The 23,598-nt window shown below is 34.7% G+C and overlaps 2 protein-coding genes across 3 annotated transcripts in view; one reads left to right on the top strand and one right to left on the bottom strand.

The window, feature by feature from the left end:
• The window catches only part of MTTP (microsomal triglyceride transfer protein), a 58,351-nt gene extending 51,961 nt beyond the window's left edge, over positions 1 to 6,390 (bottom strand). Inside the window, exon 1 of the mRNA XM_073017504.1 lies at positions 6,373 to 6,390. The gene's annotated coding sequence lies outside the window, so the exon portion shown is untranslated. The remainder of the gene's footprint in view (positions 1 to 6,372) is intronic.
• Positions 6,391 to 6,549: 159 nt separating this feature from the next.
• TRMT10A (tRNA methyltransferase 10A) lies at positions 6,550 to 23,258 on the top strand. 2 transcript variants are annotated; one of them, XM_007999374.3, is made up of 8 exons: positions 6,550 to 6,701; positions 11,355 to 11,562; positions 12,510 to 12,672; positions 13,298 to 13,369; positions 14,499 to 14,573; positions 16,764 to 16,913; positions 19,665 to 19,770; positions 21,301 to 23,258. In XM_007999374.3, exons 2-8 carry the CDS (start codon positions 11,378 to 11,380, stop codon positions 21,567 to 21,569), a joined length of 1,020 nt encoding a protein of 339 aa, XP_007997565.2. In that variant the 5' UTR covers positions 6,550 to 6,701; positions 11,355 to 11,377; the 3' UTR covers positions 21,570 to 23,258. The 2 variants fall into 2 exon arrangements, with proteins under 2 accessions (XP_007997565.2, XP_007997567.2); XM_007999376.3 differs by having other exon boundaries at positions 6,592 to 6,701; positions 11,366 to 11,562.
• Positions 23,259 to 23,598: the final 340 nt, after the last annotated feature.

The following is a 23,598-nucleotide window of genomic DNA, read 5'->3' as shown; positions in this document are numbered from 1 at the left end:
AAGTCAGAAGTCTAACACTGGGGTCACTGGGATAAAATGAAAGTATTGGCATGTGTATCCCTTTCTGGAGGCTTTAGGGGAGTATTTGTTTCCTTACCTTTTCTAGCTTCTAGAAGCTACCTGCATTCCTTGACTCATGGTCTCTTCCTCCATTTACAAAACCAGCATGAGTAAGCTGAATCCTTTTTACTTCATGTCACTCTGACCATCTCTTCTGTCTCCCTCTTCCATTTTATGAATCCTTGTGATTATACTGGGCCTGCCTAAATAATCCAGGATAATCTTTTTATCCTGAGGTCTGCGGATTGGGAACTTTAATTTCATCTACAACCTTAACTTAGAATATCACAGGTTCTGGAGATTAAAACATTTAACATCTTTGGGGTGCCATTGTCTGCCTATCACAGACACCAATCCACAGATTCACAAGGCTCAATAAACCTTAAGCAGGATAATTTTTAAAACACACATACACACATCATAATTAAACTGCAGAATATCAAAGAGAGAGAGAAGATATTTAAAGGAACCAGATAGAGAGGATAGATTATTTTCAAGGAGAAAGAGAAGCAAACAATTACTAAATTATTAACACTATCAATGAAAACTAGGAGACATTAGAATGTTGTCTTCAATGTGCTGAGAGAAAATAACCGTGAATTTAGTATTCTATATATATTCTGTAAATATGTCTTTTGAGTATAAACTTGAAATAGAGATTTTCCAGAGAAATTAAAACTGAAAATTTATAACTAAAGGACCCCTCCAAATGATATCTTTAAAAATCTGCTTCAATTAGAAAAAAAAATTGACCCCAGATAAAATCTGAGATGCAAGAAGGGATGAAGAGCAAAGAAAGTACGGTGGAGAAACACACTAGCTCTTAATAATAGTGTCTTGTGGGGTTGAGCATAAAATGCACAAAAATAACATTAAAAATGTTACCACAAAGACCTTTGTGGTATAGTGAAAATTTGGATACCATAATGTTTAAGTACAAAAATTAGTTCAATAAATTATGGTGTATCAATTCAGCAGAACTCCACTAAGCCATTTTAAAATAATACTATATAAGCATGTATTTTGTAGAATATGGTATATGTAAATATGCAAACATGTAAATATAGTATATTTACCATATTTACCATATCTTAGTAAGTAAACAGTCTTAAACAGCAGATGTAGATATGGTTTGAGATTTCTTGTTTAAACAATATACCTACATGTTAGCACAGAAAAGGATTAGAACAATATTCACTGAATACCTTAATAATTATTATCTCTGAGAGATGGAACATAGTTTGTTTTTGCATTTTTTTTTGCCGTTATATTTTCTCACATACTATAATGTATATGTTACTTTAAAATACGTTTTATTGTTTATAACAGTTTAGATTCACAGAAAAATTGCTAAAATAATACAAAGATTTCCCATACAGCCTGCACAGTTATTTCTACTGTTAATATCTTACATTAGTGTAGTTGATTTGTTATTATTAATAAACCAATATTAATATATTATTAACTAAAATTCATACTTTATTAGATTACCTTTGTTTTTACCTAATTCTTTTTTTCTGTTCCATCCAGGGTACATCACATTTAGTTCTCAAGTATCTTTAGGTTCCTCTTGGCTGTAATAGCTCTGAGGAGAACTGGGCAGATATTTTGTAAGATACTCCTCTAGTGAATTTTTGTGATATTTTTCTCATGATTTGACTGAAGTTGTAAGTTTGGAGGAGGAAGACCACAAAGTGCCGTTTTCTTGATACCACATTACATCAGAGGTACATAATATCAACATGATTTATCTCTATTTACATTAACTTTGATCATCTAGCTGAGCAGTATTGTCAGATTTCTCCATTGTAAAATTAATTTTTTTTCCTCCCTTTTTTTCATACTGAGCTCTTTGGAAGGAAGTGCTATGTACATCCCACACTTAAGGGGTTGGGAGTTATGTTCCTCCTCCTTGAGGGTGGAGTAGCTACATAAATTATTTGAATTCCTCTGCATGGGAAATTTGTCTTTAATTTCCCATTGACTTATTTAATCACTATATCAATAAGGACTTGTGGATATTTAATTTATACTTTAGGTTATAGTCAAATCCTTCTCTGTTGCTACAATTGTTCTATCTTTAGCCACTGGGAGTTCCTTCAGTTGGCCCTGTGTTCCTTTGACATGCCCATAAATGTCTTTTGTTTGGGTTCTGATTCTGGTTTTGGTTTTTAGCATCTCCTTATTATCTGGCACTGCAAGATGCTCCCAGCTCATCTTGTACATTTTTACTCCAATCTTAGAATCAGTCACTTCTCCAAGAATCCCTGGTTTCCTTTATTGAAGAACTGTACTAGAAACCAAGATCTGGACACCAAGATTGGCTGATTTTTACAGCATCAAGTCTTTCAATCTATGAATACATCTCTCTCCATTTATTTAGATCTTCTTTGACTTTTTTCATCGGTTTTGCAACTTCTTCATGTAGATTCTGTTCAAATTTTGTTAGATTTATACCTATTTCATTTTGGAGGGGTTGTTGCTTTTTAATTTCAAGTTCCAGTTCTGCCCTGCTGCTGTATAGGAAGGCAATTGACTTCTGCATGTTAACCTTATATCACAAGGCCTTACTATAATTGTTTATTAGTTTAGTGAGGGTCTTTTATGGTACATTTTTGGGGATTTTCTAGATAGATATTCATGTCATCTATAAATAGTTTTATTTCTTCCTTTTATTTGATTTTTAAATCTTATTGCACTGGTTAGAACTTCCAGTATAATGGTGAATATATGGGTGTGCTTTCTATATTTCTTATTTTCTGAGTTCTGTTATTCATCTTCAAATATTGATTTTTGAATCATTTTCATGTTGTTCTTCAATATTTTCTATTATTTAAAATTTGCTGTTTTGAAATACTGCATTATAGTTTTCATCCAATTTTTTTTTCTTCATATTCTTTTTTCTATTATAGCAACTTTAAATGAAATTCGACCACGATCCTTTTCTGTGGTGCATTTTTAGGCTAATTAAGTTATGCTGTATTTTTAAGAGGGAGGATTGGGTAGAATAGCTTTTCCAGTTTCATGGCTCTAGAGGTTCCTTTTCTAGTATTTCATAAAATGACACACGTGTCTTTATATTTTCTGAGATCTGTCTCCTCTCTATTCTCCACTTTTATCTGCATCTGCTTTTTTCTTGGCCGCTATTGTCTCTGTTTTGTTCAATTTGGATTCAACTTTCAGCAGTTTCTCCTTAGTGTTGGGCTATGTTCAAGAATGGAGATCCAGTTTGTTGGTTTCGAGACTTCACAGGCCTCACGTCCCTCCAGCAGCTTCAGACCCTCCTGCTCATTCCTTCACACTTAGATGAGCTTAGAGTCAGATGAACAACCTGCCAGTTTTGCCGCCGACCTCACATTGGTTTCCTCTGTTTTTTAGTGATTATTTGTTTGGCAGTTTTGGGGCCTTCCCATTCTGAGGGTCTTCAGATGATCTGTTGTTTTCCCACCACTCCCTCCTACACAGTTGCCGATATTAGGTTGGGTTTGCTCCTTCCTGTACATATTTTGAGGTTTGTAGGGATTCCTTTTCACCTAGTTATGTTACAGCTATCTTCTGGGATTGTTATTGTCTATCCTAGATGCTTTACCTGTTTTTATGAGGAGATTCAGGAGGTTCACAGACTACACTGCCTCTCTAATCATCTTCCCAGAGTCTTCAACATTCATGTACTACTTGGGAGGATATGAGTAATATGTATGTATATGTAAATGTACAAATACATTTTAAACTTTTTTTCTGTATTTTTGGAGTCAGTCGAAATGCAGGTTGAAATGATTATAGATGAGTGGTCGATTCTTCCTTTTAGCTACCTTTCAAGTCGTGTTTAAAAATGGGTTTCCTTTTGGCTTTCCTAGACTGAAATTAAAGTACTCACAAGTGTTATTCTATTTCCACATCTCCTCACTCACAACTTGCTGAAGAGTATCCTAAGACTTAAAATCAGAATTAGCTTAAAATAATGAAATTTGTAATGATTGCCCAATATTTTGAAATCAAAGTTATGGAGGGGTTCATAATCAGTTATTACTGTATTTTTATGTTCTAAAGTTCCAGTTCTATCTGTGGCCTCCTTCTTATTCTAACAACTAGGGTCCAATTTAACAAACTGGTTATCAATTGTCTGAATATGGCCCACAGACATATTTTATTTAGTCTGCTCAGTATTTTAAAACAAACTAAATAGCTGCCAACACTTTAAAACCAGATTTCATATTTATGGCTGTTCTTAAAAAAATAATGCTATTAGACTCATATTCTGGAGTCATTAGGCTCATATTCTCTCTTGGAACTTGCACCCTGATTAAAGAGGAAATGCACTCTCAGTTTTGTAATACTTTGCTTCCAGACGCTTCTCTCATTTGCTAGCTTCCAGTCCCCGTAGATAGTATGCATTTGTAACCCACGGAGTAGTATCTCTTTGAGTTCAACCTCTTATATTGGCTTAAACTACAAGTATGTGCTCATTCTTTTTAAAATCTGTTTCTACTCAGATGTCCTGCAGACTCCCCAGAATCTACATATTTTAAAACAAAACTATTTTTTCAAAACCTATTTTTCTTCCAGTATTCCCTAAATGACCTCGGTAATGTTACTGCATTGCTACAGTTGTCCAAGTCAGAGAAGCCCTTAGGGTTTTTATCTCCTCCTCCTTCCTCATTCTATCCACAGCTTTTCAGTCATGTGCAAAACTATGACACGCTTCTTTGCTTTCACTGTTTCCAAATCTTAAACTTCTTTACTGTTCTGACACCTGTACAACTCCTACTTACTTTCCAAGATGAAACAAAATTATTTAATCTCCAAAACTATGTTTTGCCTCAAGGAGCATTTAGTTGCTTCTTTCAAAGTACAAGCATCTCAAGTACATGTTGTATTTATTTACTGCTGTCTCCCCTATTAGATTAAGGATTCCTTAAGGACAGAGAGGATGACTTAGTCATTTCTGTATCACCAGTACTAACACAAAAAGTATAGAACTCGATACATGTGTCAAATAAATAAACACATAAATTTTACAAATCAATGAAAATATTGTTTCATATGATTTCACCTTCTTAAACTTTCTATGTTTCAATTTTTTGTTAAATTGACTTTTTTGCTGGTGCTTTTTTGGTGCTTACTTTGGATTAATACTAGAATCATTTTAAATTTTGCACCAAGTGACTACAAAGTTAAATGTCTATGTCAAAAGAAAATTTATTGACTTCATTATCAGAATATGAAGTGTTTTTGTTTGTTTGTTTGTTTTTGCTTTAAAACTTTGCTTAAAATATCTAAGGATGCCAGGTATTAACTCTGAAAAAAATGTATAATTATTTATAAAACAGATCCCATAGAAGCAACTGAACAGCTGTGGAAAGATTTGGCACATTACTTTGCCAGCCTGAATTTAATGACCTACATGTGAAGGGCTACATATCCAATTACTAATCCTCCCTCAGCTACTCTTTGCCCTGATATGGAGGCAGCTGAAAAAAGATGCCCTACTAACAGATCAGAAGTGGATCCAGACTTTTTTGCTAGTGCTTAGTTAACAAAGATCTTTTAGGTTTGAGATGAGGAAGAAACAGAAGAGGGACTCACAACAGTGTTATAGCTGACATAGTGTTTCAAGTAAAATTTAAGGGCTTATGGCAAGACTGTAGTTTTGTAACTAAAGTCAAAGAAATTTCGGCTCTTTTAGAGAACCTCAAATTCTGGATTTAATTTTCTATTCATTGAAGCCTTTAAACATGTTCAAATACCTTCAAGCATCAAGGATAATTTACTTCAAAATTATTTCTATATGAGAAGCCAGTCTTCTATTCAAAGATGCAAACCTCATTCTTATCTTCGAATTCTGCAATAATCACCTATTAGAAGTAGAGGGAAAAAAACTAAATAGAAAACGACAATCTATGGGATTGTGTTTCATTTCTCTCTCAGTTGACATGGTCTATATATAGCAAAAAGATTATATAAGGTCAAGTATTATAAACAATGAAATGTCATCTGATGTTATGCAAAACAGCATAGGAAAAATAGCTCAAGGAATGAATAAAGAGTAAAGCTATGGCTGTTTTACTTCAGCCATAAAAAAGCCTTACAGATTCTAAATTTAAATGCATTTTATTGTGAATCTGACTCACTTTTCGAATTTAATTTTCCACTTGAGCTATGTAAAATCATGTGATATGGTAATTTTCTGTATAAATTAAAAATAATATAGGCAAGAGATGCGTTTCATTTTGAACACAAATTACAAACCTTTCTTCGTTGTTTTGCATTTTTAACAGTGGGACTATCTTAATTCCTCCATCCAATACTCACAAGAATATATGAATGAATAAATACACGTCTCCAGGTACACACTTACTTCTTGAACGTGAAAAAACAGACATCACTGTAACTACCTCCCACTCCCAAAACCCTAACTCCACACCCCGCCCCGCATAAACCCCTCCCCTTTCTCCCATTGCGGGTTCGAAATTGGCGCAGTTCGATGACGTAAGACGCAACCGCCGTAGCCTCCACTTTGTAACTACCGCCCCTGCCTCTGGGAATTGAAGTTTCTGTGGAAGGTAGCGTGAGCGGTAACCAGGCCAACCTAGAAAGGCTTTCTTTCTGAGATTTCACTTCCCTATCAACTCCTCAGCTCGGTAAGTGTCCTGCACTGGCTGGTGCTCCCCCGCACTATGATATTATTTGGGCGCAAAGGGGTGCGTGCCATGCAGCCCCCGGCTAGCAACAAGGGCTTCCGGGGTAGAGGGGAGCAGTGGTGTGGAAGTGGTTGCCTGCGGCGCTGTTGCTGAAGGAAATGACGCCGTTGATAGGCGCCTCCCGCGGCCTACCCAGCTGCTTCCTGGTTCGCCAGCAGCAGCTTAATCCCGCCTCTGAAATGCGTTCGCTGGCTGGGAGCGTAGAAGGGAGAGTGGGCGAGGCTCCGCCCCTGTGGTTGTGCTATTTTCGTCGGCGTGTGTTTTGGGGTTGCCATCGGCCCGTAGTATGTTAAAAGTGAGTTTGCAAAGAATGAGAGGGAAGTCTGCACTCTAAAGGGCCGGAAAGCGTGTTATGACCCTGCTACTTCGTGGCTAGAGACTGTGGGCGTTACCTCTTTAAAACTGCCTTACCTCATTTTTCCTGCGAAGGGCTGACGTGACTGAACCCTCTGAAATGTAGAGAGCCCGAGGGGAAATTGCTGCAGGTGCTGTGAGCTGAGGACAGTTTTAAAAAGATCGAAGTGTTACTTGATTTCACTGAACTACTTTAAATTTTGGGAATTTTTCTAGAGATATAAAGAGGATGGCGACACATTATTTGTCACTTTCTGAAAGAATCTCCTCTGCCCGTTGCATTCCCAACCCTCTGCTCAAAAGGCTCGACAACTAAAGTGAACAAAGGACTTTTCGCTGCTCCACGTTTAGCCAGCATGTCTTTAAAAAGGGCATTCCTGACCAGGCGCGGTGACTCACGCCTGTAATCCCCGCACTTTGGGAGGGTAAGGCGTGTAGATCACCTGAGGTTAGGAGTTCGGGACCAGCCTGACCAACATGGTGAAACCCCGTCTCTACTAAAAATACAAAATTAGCCGGGCGTAGTGGCGCATGCCAGTAATCCCAGCTAAGGAATCTGAGGCAGGAAAACTGCTTGAACCCGGAAGGCGGAGGTTGCAATGAGCCGAGATTTCGTCACTGCACTGCAGCCTGGGCGACCTAGCGAGACTGGGTCTCAAAAAAAAAAAAAAGAAAAAAAAAGAAAAAGGGCATTCTTTTGCTATTGCTGTCAAGTCATTAATTCTAATCTGCATTATTCCCACATTCGTTGAGATTTTTCTGAAAGGGAGACTGTCATAAATTACGACGAATATTTATTTTATCCCAATCCATAAATTAATGCCGTTTTAAAAAAACTTTTTTATTTCTTTTGGTGCTCATTGATTTAGGATGTATCCTCCTTGCCTTAAGCTGTGCTAAGATATGTAAATACAATGTGAGATAGTTTGTGAGCCCATCTGATAACCTATATCTGCAAATGAACCCTACAGATTTTTAAAATTTTATGCAAAAGTAAAATTTCACACACACACACACACACACACACACACACATATAGGAGGCGAAGTCTTGCTCTGTTGCCCTAGCTGGAGTGCAGTGATGCGATCTTGGCTCACTGAAATCTCTGCCTCCCAGGTTCAAGGGATTCTGCCTCAGCCTCCCGAGTAGCTGGGATTACAGGCGTCCACCACCACGCCTGGCTAATCTTTGTATTTTTAGTAGAGACGAGATTTCGCCATGTTGGTTTCGAACTCCTGACCTCAGGTGATCCGCCCACCTCGGCCTCCCAAAGTGTTGGGGTTACACGCATGAGCCACCGCGCCCGACCTCACACAAATATTTTTATAGTTACTGTAAAATACGTTCTTGAACATTTGTTGAACTTGGTTGAATGAATGAAAATGTACTGTGAGCATCACTGCATGTGAGAAAGGAATGAAAAGCTGCCCCAGAATTTTATAAATTATTGCCCAAACTAAAACGATTAGAAAGCAAGTATACCTAATAAAATGCTATGTTTTGCTTAACATGTAATCTGAACACGCTGGTACATAGTGCAGTGTAGATATACATTATACTTATTGTATAGTGTAGACAGTGCGAGTTGGTAGATATCTTTGTAAAGTATACTATAAGGAATAATTTATAAGATATCAAGCTGGCATCATTTTTGTTGCATTCCATTTGTCTCAGTGCACCTGGCTTGTTTAAAGCCTAAAAACTTCACTTAGTACAGTGTATTTTGTTAATTAGGAATAGTTTTTAAAAAGATGATGGTGATGATGATGGTGATGATGAAGATGAAGATGTTGACCAGCTCATGACCTTTCCTTGTATTTGGGAGACTGAAACATTGCTATACTATGACGGGTCAAATTAAATTTAACAGCAGACTTCTTGGGTAGGAAAAGCAAATGCTCCCCCTGGTGTACATAAACTGTAAAACATTAATTGCTTTTTAAAAAGTCTTCACGTAGGCCGGGCCTGGTGGTTTTTGTCTGTAATCCCAGCACTTCAGGAGGCCGAGGTGGGCGGATCACGAGGTCAGGAGTTCGAGACCAGCCTGACCAATGTGGTGAAACCCCCTTCTCTACTAAAAATACAAAAATTAGCCAGGCATGGTGGCGCGCGCCTGGAATCCCAGCTACTCAGAAGGCTGAGGCAGTGGAATCGCCTGAACCCGGGAGGCGGAAGTTGCAGTGAGCCGAGATCGGGTCACTGCACTCCAGCCGTCAGGAGTTCGAGACCAGCCTGACCAACGTGGTGAAACCCTTTCTGTACTAAAAATACAAAAATTAGCCAGGCATGGTGGCGCGCGCCTGGAATCCCAGCTACTCAGAAGGCTGAGGCAGTGGAATCGCCTGAACCCAGAAGGCGGAAGTTGCAGTGAGCCGAGATCAGGCCACTGCATTCCAGGGTCAGGAGTTCGAGACCAGCCTGACCAACGTGGTGAAACCCCTTCTGTACTAGAAATACAAAAATTAGTCACGCATGGTGGCGCGCCCTTGAAATCCCAGCTATTCAGAAGGCTGAGGCGGTGGAATCACCTGAACCGGGGAGGCAGAAGTTGCAGTGAGCCGAGATAGGGCCACTGCACTCCAGCCTGGGCCACAGAGCGAGACTCTGTCTCAAAAAAAAAAAAAAAAAAAAAAAAAAAAAAAATTCTTCACATAGAACTAATCAACATGTGCAGTTTTCGAATAAAATAGAGAACTAACTGAAAATAATGCCACTGATAAACAGAAATGTGCTCTCTTGGAATATTATTATTTCATGAAGAGAGCAGTTTGTTTTCTGTGAATTTTAATTGTGCTTTTAAGTTTCCTCCACCCGGTATTGTTTTGGATACCTGCATTGCTGAATTTTATTTAATGTATTGTATATTGAAAGAAAGAAAAATAAAAGTGATCCAGGGAATCAAAATATATATTTTAAATTTTTTTTGCCATGTAGTCTTTTTAGGCTTATTCAGTTTCTCCACCTCCAGTTTCTTAAATTGAGTGCTTACCTTACTTTCTAGCTTTAAAAATAATAATAATAATAATAATAATAAGTGCATTCAAGGCTATATGTTTATCTCTAATTACCTTGTTTTTCTTTATCTCTCTCATTCTGTTATCCAAGTCTTTACTGCTCCTCCATATTGTTTTTCTGTTCTATTTTTGTCTGCATCCTGAGTCAGATTGTCAGGATGTCTTCTAAGTCATCAGTTACTTCTTGGGACTCCAGATAATCTGGAATTTGTCTCTTCTATTGAACTTTTTATGTCTTCATTTCCTAGTTTTCAAATTGTTCTTTTTCTCAGATTCTTGTTTTGCTTTTTAGTAAAGCCTGCTTTTATATCACAATTTTCTGTTTTGTTCTTATAGTTATTGTTCCCTTATGACCTCTCTGAAATGTTTCAGCCAAATTTATTTTAAAGTCATTTTCAGATTGCCCTATTTTTAATTTGTATCAAGTGAATTTATTTCCTGGTTATTGATTTCAGTTTTAAAAATCGGTTCTGTCTTTTCATAGTTTCCCTCATTCTACAGCATTAAAGAAGACTATAGAAAAGATGCTTTTCATCTCTTTTTAAAATTTTTTGTTTTATTAAAAACATTTTCATTACATAACTTTAGAAAATGTAGAAAACCATGGGTAAGAATCAAACTTGTGTGTGTATATACCTTTTTTTAAAAGTTGGTCGTAACGTATATATTGTTTTATTTGGTTTTATTTAACGTATAACCGTTTCCCCTTACTAAATAATTTTGGATATATACGTTTTACTGGCTGCTTAGTATTCCTTGCCCATGTTATAGATTAACCATAATTGTTTAGTTTCCTTTCACTGACATTCAGGAGGTTTCTAACTTTTCACTGTTTTTTAACACTGCATTCATTGCATGTACTCTTGTGCACATTTTTGTGTGCATTTCTGATTTATTTACAGAAATTTAAGGAAATAAATTACTGGGTCAAAGGGTGTCTAAATAGAGATTTTAAAGCTCTTAAAACATGTGTGTCTTGCCTTCTGGAAAAATTGTACCATGACCACCAATAATATATGAAACACCCCATTTCTTTAGACCTTTGCTAGCATTGCTGATGAATGATATTTAATTTATATTAAATGGTATTTAAATGATAGTTACCAATAAATGACATTTATTTGTCTAAAGTTTTATTTCTATTTATTGTATGGTTTAACTTTAATCATATTGATTGAGTTTTTTAACTTTTTTGTGCTTGTAAATTATCTGTTCATGTCAAAAGTTGTTTTTCAGAGGCACCAAATAATGTCATCTGAAATGTTGCCAGCATTTATTGAAACTTCTAATGTTGACAAAAAGCAAGGCATAAATGAACATCAGGAGGAAAGCCAGAAGCCAAGATTAGGTGAAGGGTGTGAACCAATATCTAAACGGCAAATGAAAAAACTAATAAAACAGAAACAATGGGAAGAGCAACGGGAGCTCCGCAAGTATGTGTTTCAAATGTATATGCTCTCTTCCTATTTAGAAATATGGAATGTTAGACCTTGCATAGCCCTTTGGCATATTAAATGTAATTTTGTTACTTAAAATTCATTTACTAGTTTTAGACAAAAGCGGAAAGAAAAACACAAGAGAAAAAAATTGAAGCTAAAAATGTATATTGTTAGCTAACACTGTCAACTGGCTGTTAAGACTATTTTTTAACATTATTATTGGGGTATCTTTTAGCACTGTTGATGATCTTGCACTCAACACTTTTTCTCATGCAGAACCTTATTATGAGTAGCAGCACAATTTTTGAAACAACTGACTTAGATAAGGGATGTAATTAGTGTCCATGTGCTAGTTATGGAATAAAAACAGCCAACTCAGAAAGATCAAGTTTTGGCCTAACATTGATTTTGCCACAAGAACCATTGCAGGTTTTGGTGAAAGCAGTTAGTCTAAATTTGTTACTATGATAAATGCCAAAGTTTGTGGAGAGAAAATAAACTATAGTTGGTATAAATTAGAGCAAAAGTATGTAATTTTTTTAATGAACAATTTTATTTTGCTTTTTTCTATACCTTATAAATGTGGCTTAAAAATCATCTAGGTGAATTATGAAAGGAAAATTCAATACAACTCAAACTCAGTATTTAGAGAGTTTTCTTAGGGATAATATGATACCAATAACAAATGAAGCTATTCAGGTAGTATAGTTAAGATTTAGACAGAAAGCTTTAGATCATTTTTGGAAGCTCATTTCCTTCCTATCTGAAGCTTTTAGATGTACTGTATAAAACTGCTAATACTTGACCGTTTTTGAATGGTCACAGAAGTGACAATTTCATATGGCTTAACTTGATGGTTTTTAGAAGTAATTGTTTATATAGAAGAGTTGTGAATAACTGAATACACAATAACAAAATGTTATTTCAATTACTAATTTTAGACAAAAGCGGAAAGAAAAACGCAAGAGGAAAAAATTGGAGCGACAATGTCAAATGGAATCAAACTCAGATGGAAATGACAGAAAACGTGTTCGAAGAGATGTTGTTCATAGCACCCTTCGCCTTATTATTGACTGTAGTTTTGATGACTTGATGGTATTAAAGGTATCATGAATCATTGTCAGAAAAATCTTGTATATGAATTAGATCGAATCATTTTTGTTTTAATATGTAATATCCCTTTTATATAAATTTGTGTATTGAAATGAATCTTAAGTTTTTCAAAATTTCTTTCCCCTAAGTTAATTTAGCTAGCAAATTGCATTGATATAATAAATATGTATATTTATATGTGTGTGTGTCAGTATGTATGCAGACAGGAAAGAGAGACAAACACACACACTTCACAATCTAGATGACGGAACTAAATTAACCACTTATTAATCATAAAGATCTGCGGGGTTTTACCAGTGTTGGTAAAACATGAAAATAGTAATATGGCTCTGAAAGTCTTTTGTTGTTGTTGTCTCTTAAGACAGTAACTGTTTTCATGAACTAGCATTTTAAATAAATACAAAATATGTAATAATGGGTCACTTACAGAGCATTAACTTACAGTAATTTTGTTAATGTAAGGAAATCAAATAACATTTATCAGAATGCATTTGTATTTAAGAAGAAAAATTGTGTGTATATAGTCATCCCTTCTGCCTATTCCATTCCTTTAAGATTGTGGAATGGCCATAGACAATTTTAATAACTTTGCTTTAAAAATTGAACTCTGTAATAGGACATTAAGAAACTTCATAAGCAGATTCAACGATGTTACGCAGAAAACCGACGGGCACTGCATCCTGTGCAGGTATGTCTGAAGATTTTAAAGCAGACTCTAGTTTTCTTTTATATCTTTTGTGGCAAAAGACATAGATAATTCCTATAGTCTTTGCAGGAGTCTTACAGATAATCTTTTTTAATGCCTATTTGAAAAATGTTTTCTTTTTTGACAAAAATAAAGCAAAATATTTTAAACATCTTTTAATATGTTATCTTAGACACACTCTTTCCAGTAATCATCAGTCTTATACAAATTGGCCTTTTCATTGCCTGTAGTTGAATATCTTCTTTATGGGACGTACATATATTTTTATACCAGTTTCTCAGTTTACAATTACTTCCAGTGTGGGAGAGAGATTGGATGGAGAGGCAGAAGCTGTGGCTGCCACCGCTTGATATATGCTGTGGTAGCTGTTGTATAGGTTTTGTCTACTTAAAGGTTTTTAGTTTTCTTTTGAGTCACTGAGAGTTTTGTCAAGTCTTTTTTAAGCTGAGATGAGGGAGTGATTTGGGAGACTATTTGGCTACTGTAAGAATAACATCTTTCTGTTGGAATTCTAGGTGACCTAAAAATTAATACTGGCTCACTGATGTTAAGAACCAGGAACTGTTAATATATTTTGGTTAGATATTTTGTTTTTACCAAGTAATAGTAATTTTAAATTTTTGTATTTTGTACTTTTTGTTTTATAGTTTCATATCACACTTCTGTGATAGTCCTTTTATCCCCATTTTTATCTGTAGTAGACCCCTTCTCACCTATGATTCAAACTTAAATAGGTATCAGAGTTTAGAATCAAAGAAAAATTATGAAGACTTTGTATTGTTTAAAAAAAAAGAGGAGTGGGAACTTGACATGGAAGCAGGGAATTTGCAGGCAAGTGATGATTAAGGTATAGCCATGTTATAACTACTTGGAATGAAAATGTAAATGGGATACTGCAGCTACTGGGTTATGAAGCATGCACACGAAACATACTATTTCTGCCACAGTTTATTGTATGTTCAAAGCATGTCACAAATTTTTTTTTCTAGATAAATGAGAATAAATATATTTTGTGTTTCATTGATCATCAGATGAGTAGATGAGAGAAATAAAACATTAGACTTAAATGGTCATTTGTTCTCTCTTTCTATACCTACAAATCTTTTATCAGTTTTACTTGACAAGCCATGGAGGCCAGCTGAAAAAGAACATGGATGAAAATGACAAAGGATGGGTCAACTGGAAGGTAATTAAAACAGATAAACTCTCACATAATTCCAAGTATTTTTATGTTTCTAAAGGTCTACATTTTGTACCTAAACTCTATATAATGCTACTTAATACAACAATCTCCAGATGCAATCTCTGAACCTAAGTCTAAGATTACAAATCAGAGATGCTGAAGAAGGGAGTGAGATATCTGGTAGCTTGTATTTGTTCTCATTAAATCTTACCTATTTTATGGTCAACTTTTAAAACATATTTTTAAAAAGAAATAATTTTAAGGGCCTTTATATAATATCTCCCTGGCATACTAGCTATACATTATATGTTACCTATAAAAATGAAGTCACTCTAAATTTTGGAAGTATGCCTGCATTCTGTTTCTTCTTACCCTGTGCTGGCCACTAACTGCATGTGGCTATTGAACTTGAAATATGACAGTCTGAATTGTGAATTGAGATGTGCTATGAATGTGAAATACATACAGGATTTCAAAGACTCAGTACCACAGAAGAGAGAGGAAGAACGTGAATATCTCCTAGATAATTTTTAAAATATTTATTATATGTTCAAATGATAAAATTTTGGGTATACTGTGTTAATAAAATAAATTGTTAAAATTAATTTCACCTATTTTCATTTTTTAAAATGCGGATACTAGAATATTTAAAATTGTGTATGTGGCCTCACAATTTTTTCTATTGGACCAAATTGTTCTCAGTCATTGGTAAAGGTAACTAAATAGATTGGCTTTGGTACCAGTCCCTGAGGAACTTGATCCTATTTAGAGAAGTACTGGGTTATCCCTATACCTTTTTTCTTTCTCAAAGTCAGTTCTCTCAGTGACACATTTTCCCTTTCACACTCACTAATTCCATAACGAAGGCATTTATTTTATTAATAGCCTATGATATGAAACATTTTCAAAGGCTTTTAAGTTTTTAAGTACAATATATTTATCAAATCCTACATTTGTGTCTGGTTTTCCAAGAAGTAGTGTAATAAATTAAAAGAGGCATGTTTTTAGTTATTTTGCAACTTGTTAAATTTATCATTTATACCATCAGCTTTCCAGAGAGACTTGAGATTAATTGGTCTGTAATTAGGTTCTTCTTGGGGCCTTTATTAAATTTATAATATAACATTTTCCAGAAAAGTGGCTATTTATTAATTATACATTTTAGGAGAGAGTTCTTTTGCTTCATTCTTGGTTTCATTAAAAATTATGGATAAATGTCATCTGAGCCTGGTGATACATCTTTTATGCAATCAGTGTGGCTTACAAAATCATGTCTGCCAGCTGTTGTTCAATTTTGTACCTGTGACCTGACAATTTTGGTGAAGAAGTTTTCAAACGTGTGTCTCTGTAGAAACAGATACATGGAATTAATTAAATCTATAAGCTGTTTCCCTTTTTTTTTTTTTTTTGAGACGTAGTCTCTTGCACTGTCACCCAGGCTGGAGTGCAATGGCACGATCTCGGCTCACTGCAACCTCTGCCTCCTGGATTCAAACAATTCCCCAGCCTCAGCCTCCTGAGTAGCTGGGATTACAGGCACCTGTCACCATGCCCAGCTAATTTTTATATTTTTAGTAGAGACGGAGTTTCACCATGTTGACCAGGCTGGTCTCGAACTCCTGACCTTGTGATCCACCTGCCTCAGCCTTCCAAAGTGCTGGGATTACAGGCATGAGCCACCTCTCCTGGCCAGCTATTTCCCTTTCATGATTCATATAGATGGAGAGGAAGTAATTGGAGAAGGCATTCTTTGGTCGTAGAACAATATAAGCAAATATGTGGCAGTAAAAATGCATTTGTTTTGTTGGAACCAGAAATAAAGCTGGCAAAGTAGATTAGTGCTATATTCAGGAAAGAGTTTCTAAATTAAGGAGTTTAGATTTTATCCCACAGAAAAAGATAAAATGTTAAAAGTAGTGTTTTTAGAGCCTGCTATCAGTGTGTGGAAGTAGGTTGGAGGGGTCTAAGGCCAACAATGAGGAAATAAAATTAAGAGGCTATTAAAATGATCAAAATGTGAGATTATAAGAAATTGATGTAGTAAATTCAAAATAATGCATTGTAATTATATTCTTTCAAACTTTGTTTCATATGTTTTTGAATGGATTTGTTTTGGGAAAATAGAATAATCATTTTTAGCCAACTTTCATAAGGTCCTATTAATTAGTAATCTCTTTCCCCATTGTCTTAAAGGATATCCATATCAAACCAGAGCACTATAGTGAACTCATAAAAAAGGAAGACCTGATTTATCTTACATCAGATTCACCTAATATACTGAAGGAATTAGATGAATCAAAGGCCTATGTGATTGGAGGATTAGTAGATCACAACCATCACAAGGTACTATTAAATTTTTATTTTTGCTTTTGCTTGTACTTAAAATTGATACATCACCATTTCCTGAAAGTAACAATAATACTAACAATAGCTGATGTTTATTGAGTGCCTACTATACGTCAGTCACTTTTTGAGCTAAACAAAGTATTTCACATATATTAGCTTGCTTAATCTTCACTACAACCCAGTGAGATTAGTGCTATTATTATCTCCATTCCACAGGTAAGGAATTCACAGCACAGAGAAATTAAGTCTAAAATCAACAGTAGTAGATGACAGAGCAGCTATTTGAAACCAGGCCGATTGCTCTGGAGTCCATCCACATGCTTAAATGCTCTGCTTTATTGATAGAAGAATCTGCTGCTAATCAGTTGCTAATCCGTTAGAACTTAACTAGTTTTTAAATATGTTATTTTCATGGGATGTTTTTTCTATTCTCTTTCATTTGTACTTTTCTCTCTTCCCATCCATACCTTTATTTGGATGAAAAATTACAGAAAAGCACTTTCTAAAAGAAAATGTCATTTTGTACTTCGCCAGTTACATTGCAGCATGCAAAATTCTTCATATCTGCTTGTCCAGTATGTTAGCTCTGTGGCTGTTGAGCACTTGAAATGTGTGCAGTATGACTGAAGAACTGAATTTTTTAAATTGTAATTAATTTAAATTTAAGTAGTTACACATGGCTACCAATTGGACAGTTGCAGCTCTATTGCATCATAGGGAATTTTATCAGAATGATCTTTAGCCTTTTTATTTTTTTCTTTGTGGAAAAATTCTATTTTGTTATTTATATAGAACCACATTCTTTCTCATGTTTATGTTTCTCTGAACTAAAACAATTTTGTTTTCAAAAGCACCTGCTTCAATCTATTATTATTTGTGCCCCCCAAGTATACAAACCATCAGTTGAGAAATTGAGCTTTTCTTTCTCCTGTACTCTGTTTTTTGACCATTTCAGTTCCGGTTAGACATAGGCTTCAAAGATTTTAATTTTGAGAAGAGATGAAATTCATATTCTGTATTTTTTTAATTGACAGGGAAAAATAAAACTTATAGTCAGTTATTTAAAATTTCTCAATTCAAGTTTTCATTTAACTTGTCTTTGCCATTTGTGCAAAGTAGTGTTATTGGAAATTTATTTTTTTTTTTTTACATTTATGGGAATAATGATGGTGATTCTATAGGAATTCAGTTTAAGTATAGTCCTATGTTGCTTAACAATGGGAATATGTTCTGAGAATTACATCATTAAGCGATATCAATATTATAGAGTGTACTTACAGATGGTACTTACTAGACGGTATAGCCTACTACACATAAGCTGTATGGCATAGCCTATTGCTCCTAGACTACAAATCTATACAGAATGTTACTGTACTGAATAGTGTAGACAGCTGTAACATAATGGTCTTTGTGTTTCTAAACATATTTAAACATAGATGATATAAAAGGTTTTAAAAATACAGGTTATACGTGGTATACATGTGTGGAGCACTTACCATGAGCGCTGCTTACACAACTACACGTTGCTCTAGGTGAGTCAGTAAGTGAGTGGCAAATAAATGTGAAGACCTGGATATTACTGTACACTACTGTAGACTTTATAAATACTGTACACTTACTCTACACTAAATTTATTTAAAAATTTTTCTTCAATAATGAATTAACCTTAGCTTACTGTAACATTTTTACTTCATAAACTTAATTTTTTAAACTTTTGGACTCTTTTGTAATAACATTTAGCTTAAAGCATAAACACATTATACAGCTGTACAAAAATATTTTCTTCATATATCCATATTCCATAGGCCTTATTCTATTCTTAATTTTTTAACTTTTTAAAATTAAAAAAAAATTCCTCTTTATTTTTTAACTTTCTAAACTTTTTTGTTAAAAACTAAGACACAAACACACACATTAGCCTAGGCCTACATAGAGTCAGGATCATCAAATCACTGTCTTCTACTTCTACATCTTGGTCCACTGGAAGGTCTTTAGGGGTAATGACATGCATGGAGCTGTGATAACAGTGCCTTCTTCTGGAATGCCTCCTGAAGGACATGCCTGAGGCTGTTTTATATGTAATTTTTTTTTTTAGGAGTAGGAGGAGTACACTCTAACGATAAAAAGTATAGTAAATACGTAACAGGTAACATAATTATTTATTATCATTGTCAGGTATTATGTACTGTACATAATTGTATGTGCTGTACTTTTATGTGACTAGCAGAAAGTTTGTTTCTGCCAGCATGAGCACAAACACGAGTCATGCGTTACAGTGTGATGTTCCAACAGCTCCAAAGTCACTAGGTGACAGGAATGTTTTAGCTCCATTATAATCTCATGGGACTACCACTGTAAATGAAATCTGTCCTTGCCTGAGACTTTGTTATGCAGTGCGGGACTGTATTTTAAACTAAGATAAAGGTAGGGTAGAATGGGGAAAAGTTATTTGAGTCAGGAGATACGTGAGCCAGATTTTTCTTGTGGTTCTGCTGCTGAGGAGCTTTGTAACTGGGCAGGAAGCATGTCTTTGGTTTCCTCATTTGTAACTTGAGCTTAAAACAAATGCTCTGCACATTGACTATACTTATTTTCAAGAGAATGTTTCCAAATGAGCAGTAAAACACACACACACACCCCATTCAGGTAGTCTCTGAACTATAAATCTTATCTAAAAATTTTTTATACTATTACAGAAACTTTAAATAATTTAATGTTCTTGTCGAAGTCATAGTGTCTTTGTTTTAGGGACTCACATATAAACAAGCATCAGATTATGGAATCAATCATGCGCAGCTCCCGCTTGGAAATTTTGTGAAGATGAATAGTCGAAAAGTTTTGGCAGTTAATCATGGTAAGCTATAAGGGATAAACTGAAAATACACCTGAGCGAACATTGTGAGAAAGAATATTGCATTTAGTATTTGAACAGGTAGAAAGTATTACACCTTCCTGGAGACAAAATTGTAAAACGTAATCATTTATAATTTGTTTAAGTAACAGAATGCATATTAGAAAATTTTGAAAATGTACGAAAGTGTTAAAAAATTAGCTATGTCTTACTGCACAGAAATACTTGGTATTAACTTTTTGGTGTTGACTTCTAGTTCTTTTCCTATGTATATATATTATTATTTATTACATAATTGGATTTTTAGTATATTATGTACAATGTTATAAATCTGGGATATTTTCTCTCCTTTATGACTTTATTTTTTCATGCCATTGAATGATTGTTAATGGTAGCCAGGCACAGTGGCTCACGCCTGTAATCCTAATCCTAGCACTTTAGGAGACCGAGGCAGGCAGATCGCTTAAGCCCAGGAGTTCGAAAACAGCCTGGGCAACGTGAGGAAACTTCATCTCTACAAAAAATACAAAAATCAGCTGGGCATGATGGTGGGTACTTGTAGTCCTAGCTATTCAGGAGGACAACATGGGAGGATCACCTGAGCTCAGGAGGTGGAGGCTGCAGTGAGCCATGGTTGTGCCACTGCACTCCAATTTGGGTGACAGAGTGAGACCTTGTCTCAAATAAATTAATTAATTTAAAAACTTGTTGTTAATAGCTATGTAATAGTCGATCATTTGAATATGCAATAATTTAACCATTCTGCTGTGGTTGAATTGTGTTTTTTTCTTTTTGCTGTTGCAAATAACATATCCATTCTTGTACCTGTCTTTGCCTTGACTTTGCTTTAAAAAAAATTTTAAGCCGAGTTTTTAGTCAATACACAACTACTTATTAAACTTCTTACACACTAAATACTTTCTATATAGCAGGTTCTAGGGAGTTATAAAAATGAAATTATTGATTCAACAAATGAATTGCCTCTAAAACCTTTGATATATAGTGGAAATTACTTTTTCCACAAAGTAATTCAGGTTTGCCCTTCAGCAGTATGCTGATGTGAGTACTCTGGAGACAATATTGATACTGTTTACCACAACCAATGGGAAAAGAAAAACAAAATAAAAAAAGCAGGCAAGGAGCTCCTAGCATGAGTGACTCTTTACAGAAAACATGAAGAAAGTTAAATGAATGCTAACTAGATTGTTAGCATGTAAAGGATAAAGACCTGAAGGGGCTAAAAAAGAGTAGGAGATAAACTGAAAAGGTCTTTATTGATTATAATTGACATGGGATACTGGTAAATTTCTGAGTGCTTAAGAACTGAACTGAGAAAAAGCTAGATAAGAGGTAACAGGCTTGAGTACCTTGGGGCAAATTGGGCTTGACAGACAATAGAAAGAAGAGATAAGAACAAAGTAGTTATTAGGAAAAACTAGCACTCTTAACACAAAGACAATGTATTTTAAAAGACATTGTGCAGCATTGTGATGAACTTGGCTAAGAAATGTATGGAGTTTGTCTTTATTGCAGTGTTTGAGATTATTCTGGAATACCTGGAAACAAGAGACTGGCAAGAAGCATTTTTTACTATCTTGCCCCAACGGAAAGGAGCTGTTCCCACAGACAAAACCTGTGAAAGTGCTTCTCATGACAGTCAGTCTGTCAGGATGGAGGAGTGTGGATCGGACAGTGATTCCAGTGAGGAGGAAGATAGCAGAAATGAACTATATTCACCACGTGAAGAAAAGCAGGATAAGGAAAATCACACTGAATCTACAGTGAACCCTCTGCCACACTAATGTTACCTGGTTTCCTTTTAGTTTAAGGAAAAATTAGTAGAAAGCGAGGTGCTGTATAGAATATTGAAATTGGAAGAACATTTTATTTTCTGTTATTTCTGTTGTGAATTTTAAAAACTTTTTTTTTGGACCTAAATAATAATAAAAAAGCCCTTTAAACTTATAAGAAAATATTTTTGATTTAGAATAAGAAGATTTAAATGTGTATTTTTTTGTTTGTTTTTAAAGCCTCAAATAGTAGTTTCTAGATAATTTTACTTTATTAATATATTTTCATATTCTTTAGAATGTGCCTTCTGACCTTTCAGTTTTTAAATTTTATAGTCACATCAACATCTTTATGATCTGTTGCCTACGTATCTGTGAGGGCACATATTCATAAGTATACTGTCAATCTATCAGAATGTTGTATGTGGTAGGTTACCCTCTCTTTGTAGCTTTTATGTTTAACTTAGTTACTTGAAAGAAATTTAGTAATTTTAGGAAGAAGTATCAGTTTGATAGACTTAGTTCATTTGTTTTGGACTATGGAGCGCATATCTGTTCCTTCTTTGTGATGCCTTTTTATGGTTCTGAAGTAATTACTGAAGAGTTGAGAATCTCTTTAATGCATTTTCTTAATTCTTACAATGGTGATAAGTTACTTCAATTATAAAATTGAATTTTGCAGACTAAATTATTTTGTAAGGCTGTTGCTGTTGAAAGATCAATTTTGTCTTTACCTGCATTTAAAATGGAACAGCTTTTAGCAGCTTTGTTTTTTTTTCCATATATATTTTTAAATTGTTGTCTCTTAAGATGAATAAAGTTTATATGTGCTTCTGCCTCCACTCCTATAAGAATATGCATACTAATGTATGTTTCTATAAATCAAATACACATGTGAAAATATGCATGTAAATATATATTTACATCTGTCCTCATCATGTATGGTTCTCAGTTATTAGTTGTTGATAACATGATTGGTTTGCCATATATCTGTATTACTTGAATAATAGTGAAATACTTTATTATTCTGTAATACTGAATACTTATTTTATTACTTGAATGGTTGTGTTGAACACCCTAAGAACAATTTGAATTTTATTAAGTACAAAAATCCTTAACTAAACATTTTTATGGGAATGTTGGCAAGAAATAATAGTGTAAAAGGGAGCTGTTTTAGTTTCCTATCAGTAATTGTACATGCAGTTAAATGTTTAAGGTAAAATGGTCTCTGTCACAGCTAAAAGATTTCAGTAGCCTTCATTGAGTTTGGGTAAAATGAGTTGCTATTCTTTTGTCTTCTTTTTAATATATAAAAGTTGTATTTTAAAAATGTGTAATATACTATATATGTTACTAACATATATACACAGAAAGTTTATTGGATTTAGTACTGATATTTACTGTCTATTTTTGTTACTTTGTTCTTAGTAATCTATTATAGTTACCTATTTTAAGGTGAGGTCTATAGGCAAGATATGTAAGTAAAGACAAGCCCTACAATTTTAAAATAACAAAGCTTATGTCTTAAGTTGTATTTTCTCAAAGGTTCATGTTTTTCTGAGTAAAAAAAATGTGGTTTATTAGCATGAAATATTATGCCTTTTACTTAAATTATGTAATGTAAAATAGGGCACTGTTTAATTATGAAAGGTGGGGGAAAATCATTCCAAATAAAAGTTTAATTTTTATTAATTATAAAAACCCTGTATTAGTTTCCTAGATGTGCTATAACAAATTACCACAAAGTGGGTGGCTTTAAACAACAGAAATTTAGTGTCTTAACAGTTCCAGAAACTAAGTGTCTAGATTCACAATGTCCCAGTGCCATGCTTCCTCCTTAGTCCCTAGGAAAGAATACTTCCTAACCTCTTCCTGGCTTTTGGTGGTTTCCAGCAATCCATGCTGTTCCTTAGCCTATAGTGGCTTGACTCCAATCTCAGTTTTTGTTGTCAAGTGGTCTTCTACCCTGTCTTCTATGTTTGTATCCGTGTCCAAACTCTTTTTCTAGGGAGACCAGCATTGGATTAGAGTTCACCATGAT

Source organism: Chlorocebus sabaeus, chromosome 7, assembly GCF_047675955.1.
Source record: "Chlorocebus sabaeus isolate Y175 chromosome 7, mChlSab1.0.hap1, whole genome shotgun sequence".
NCBI lineage: Eukaryota > Metazoa > Chordata > Mammalia > Primates > Cercopithecidae > Chlorocebus > Chlorocebus sabaeus.
Note: the sequence above shows the minus strand (reverse complement) of the source record. Positions and strands in the feature narration are given on the sequence as shown.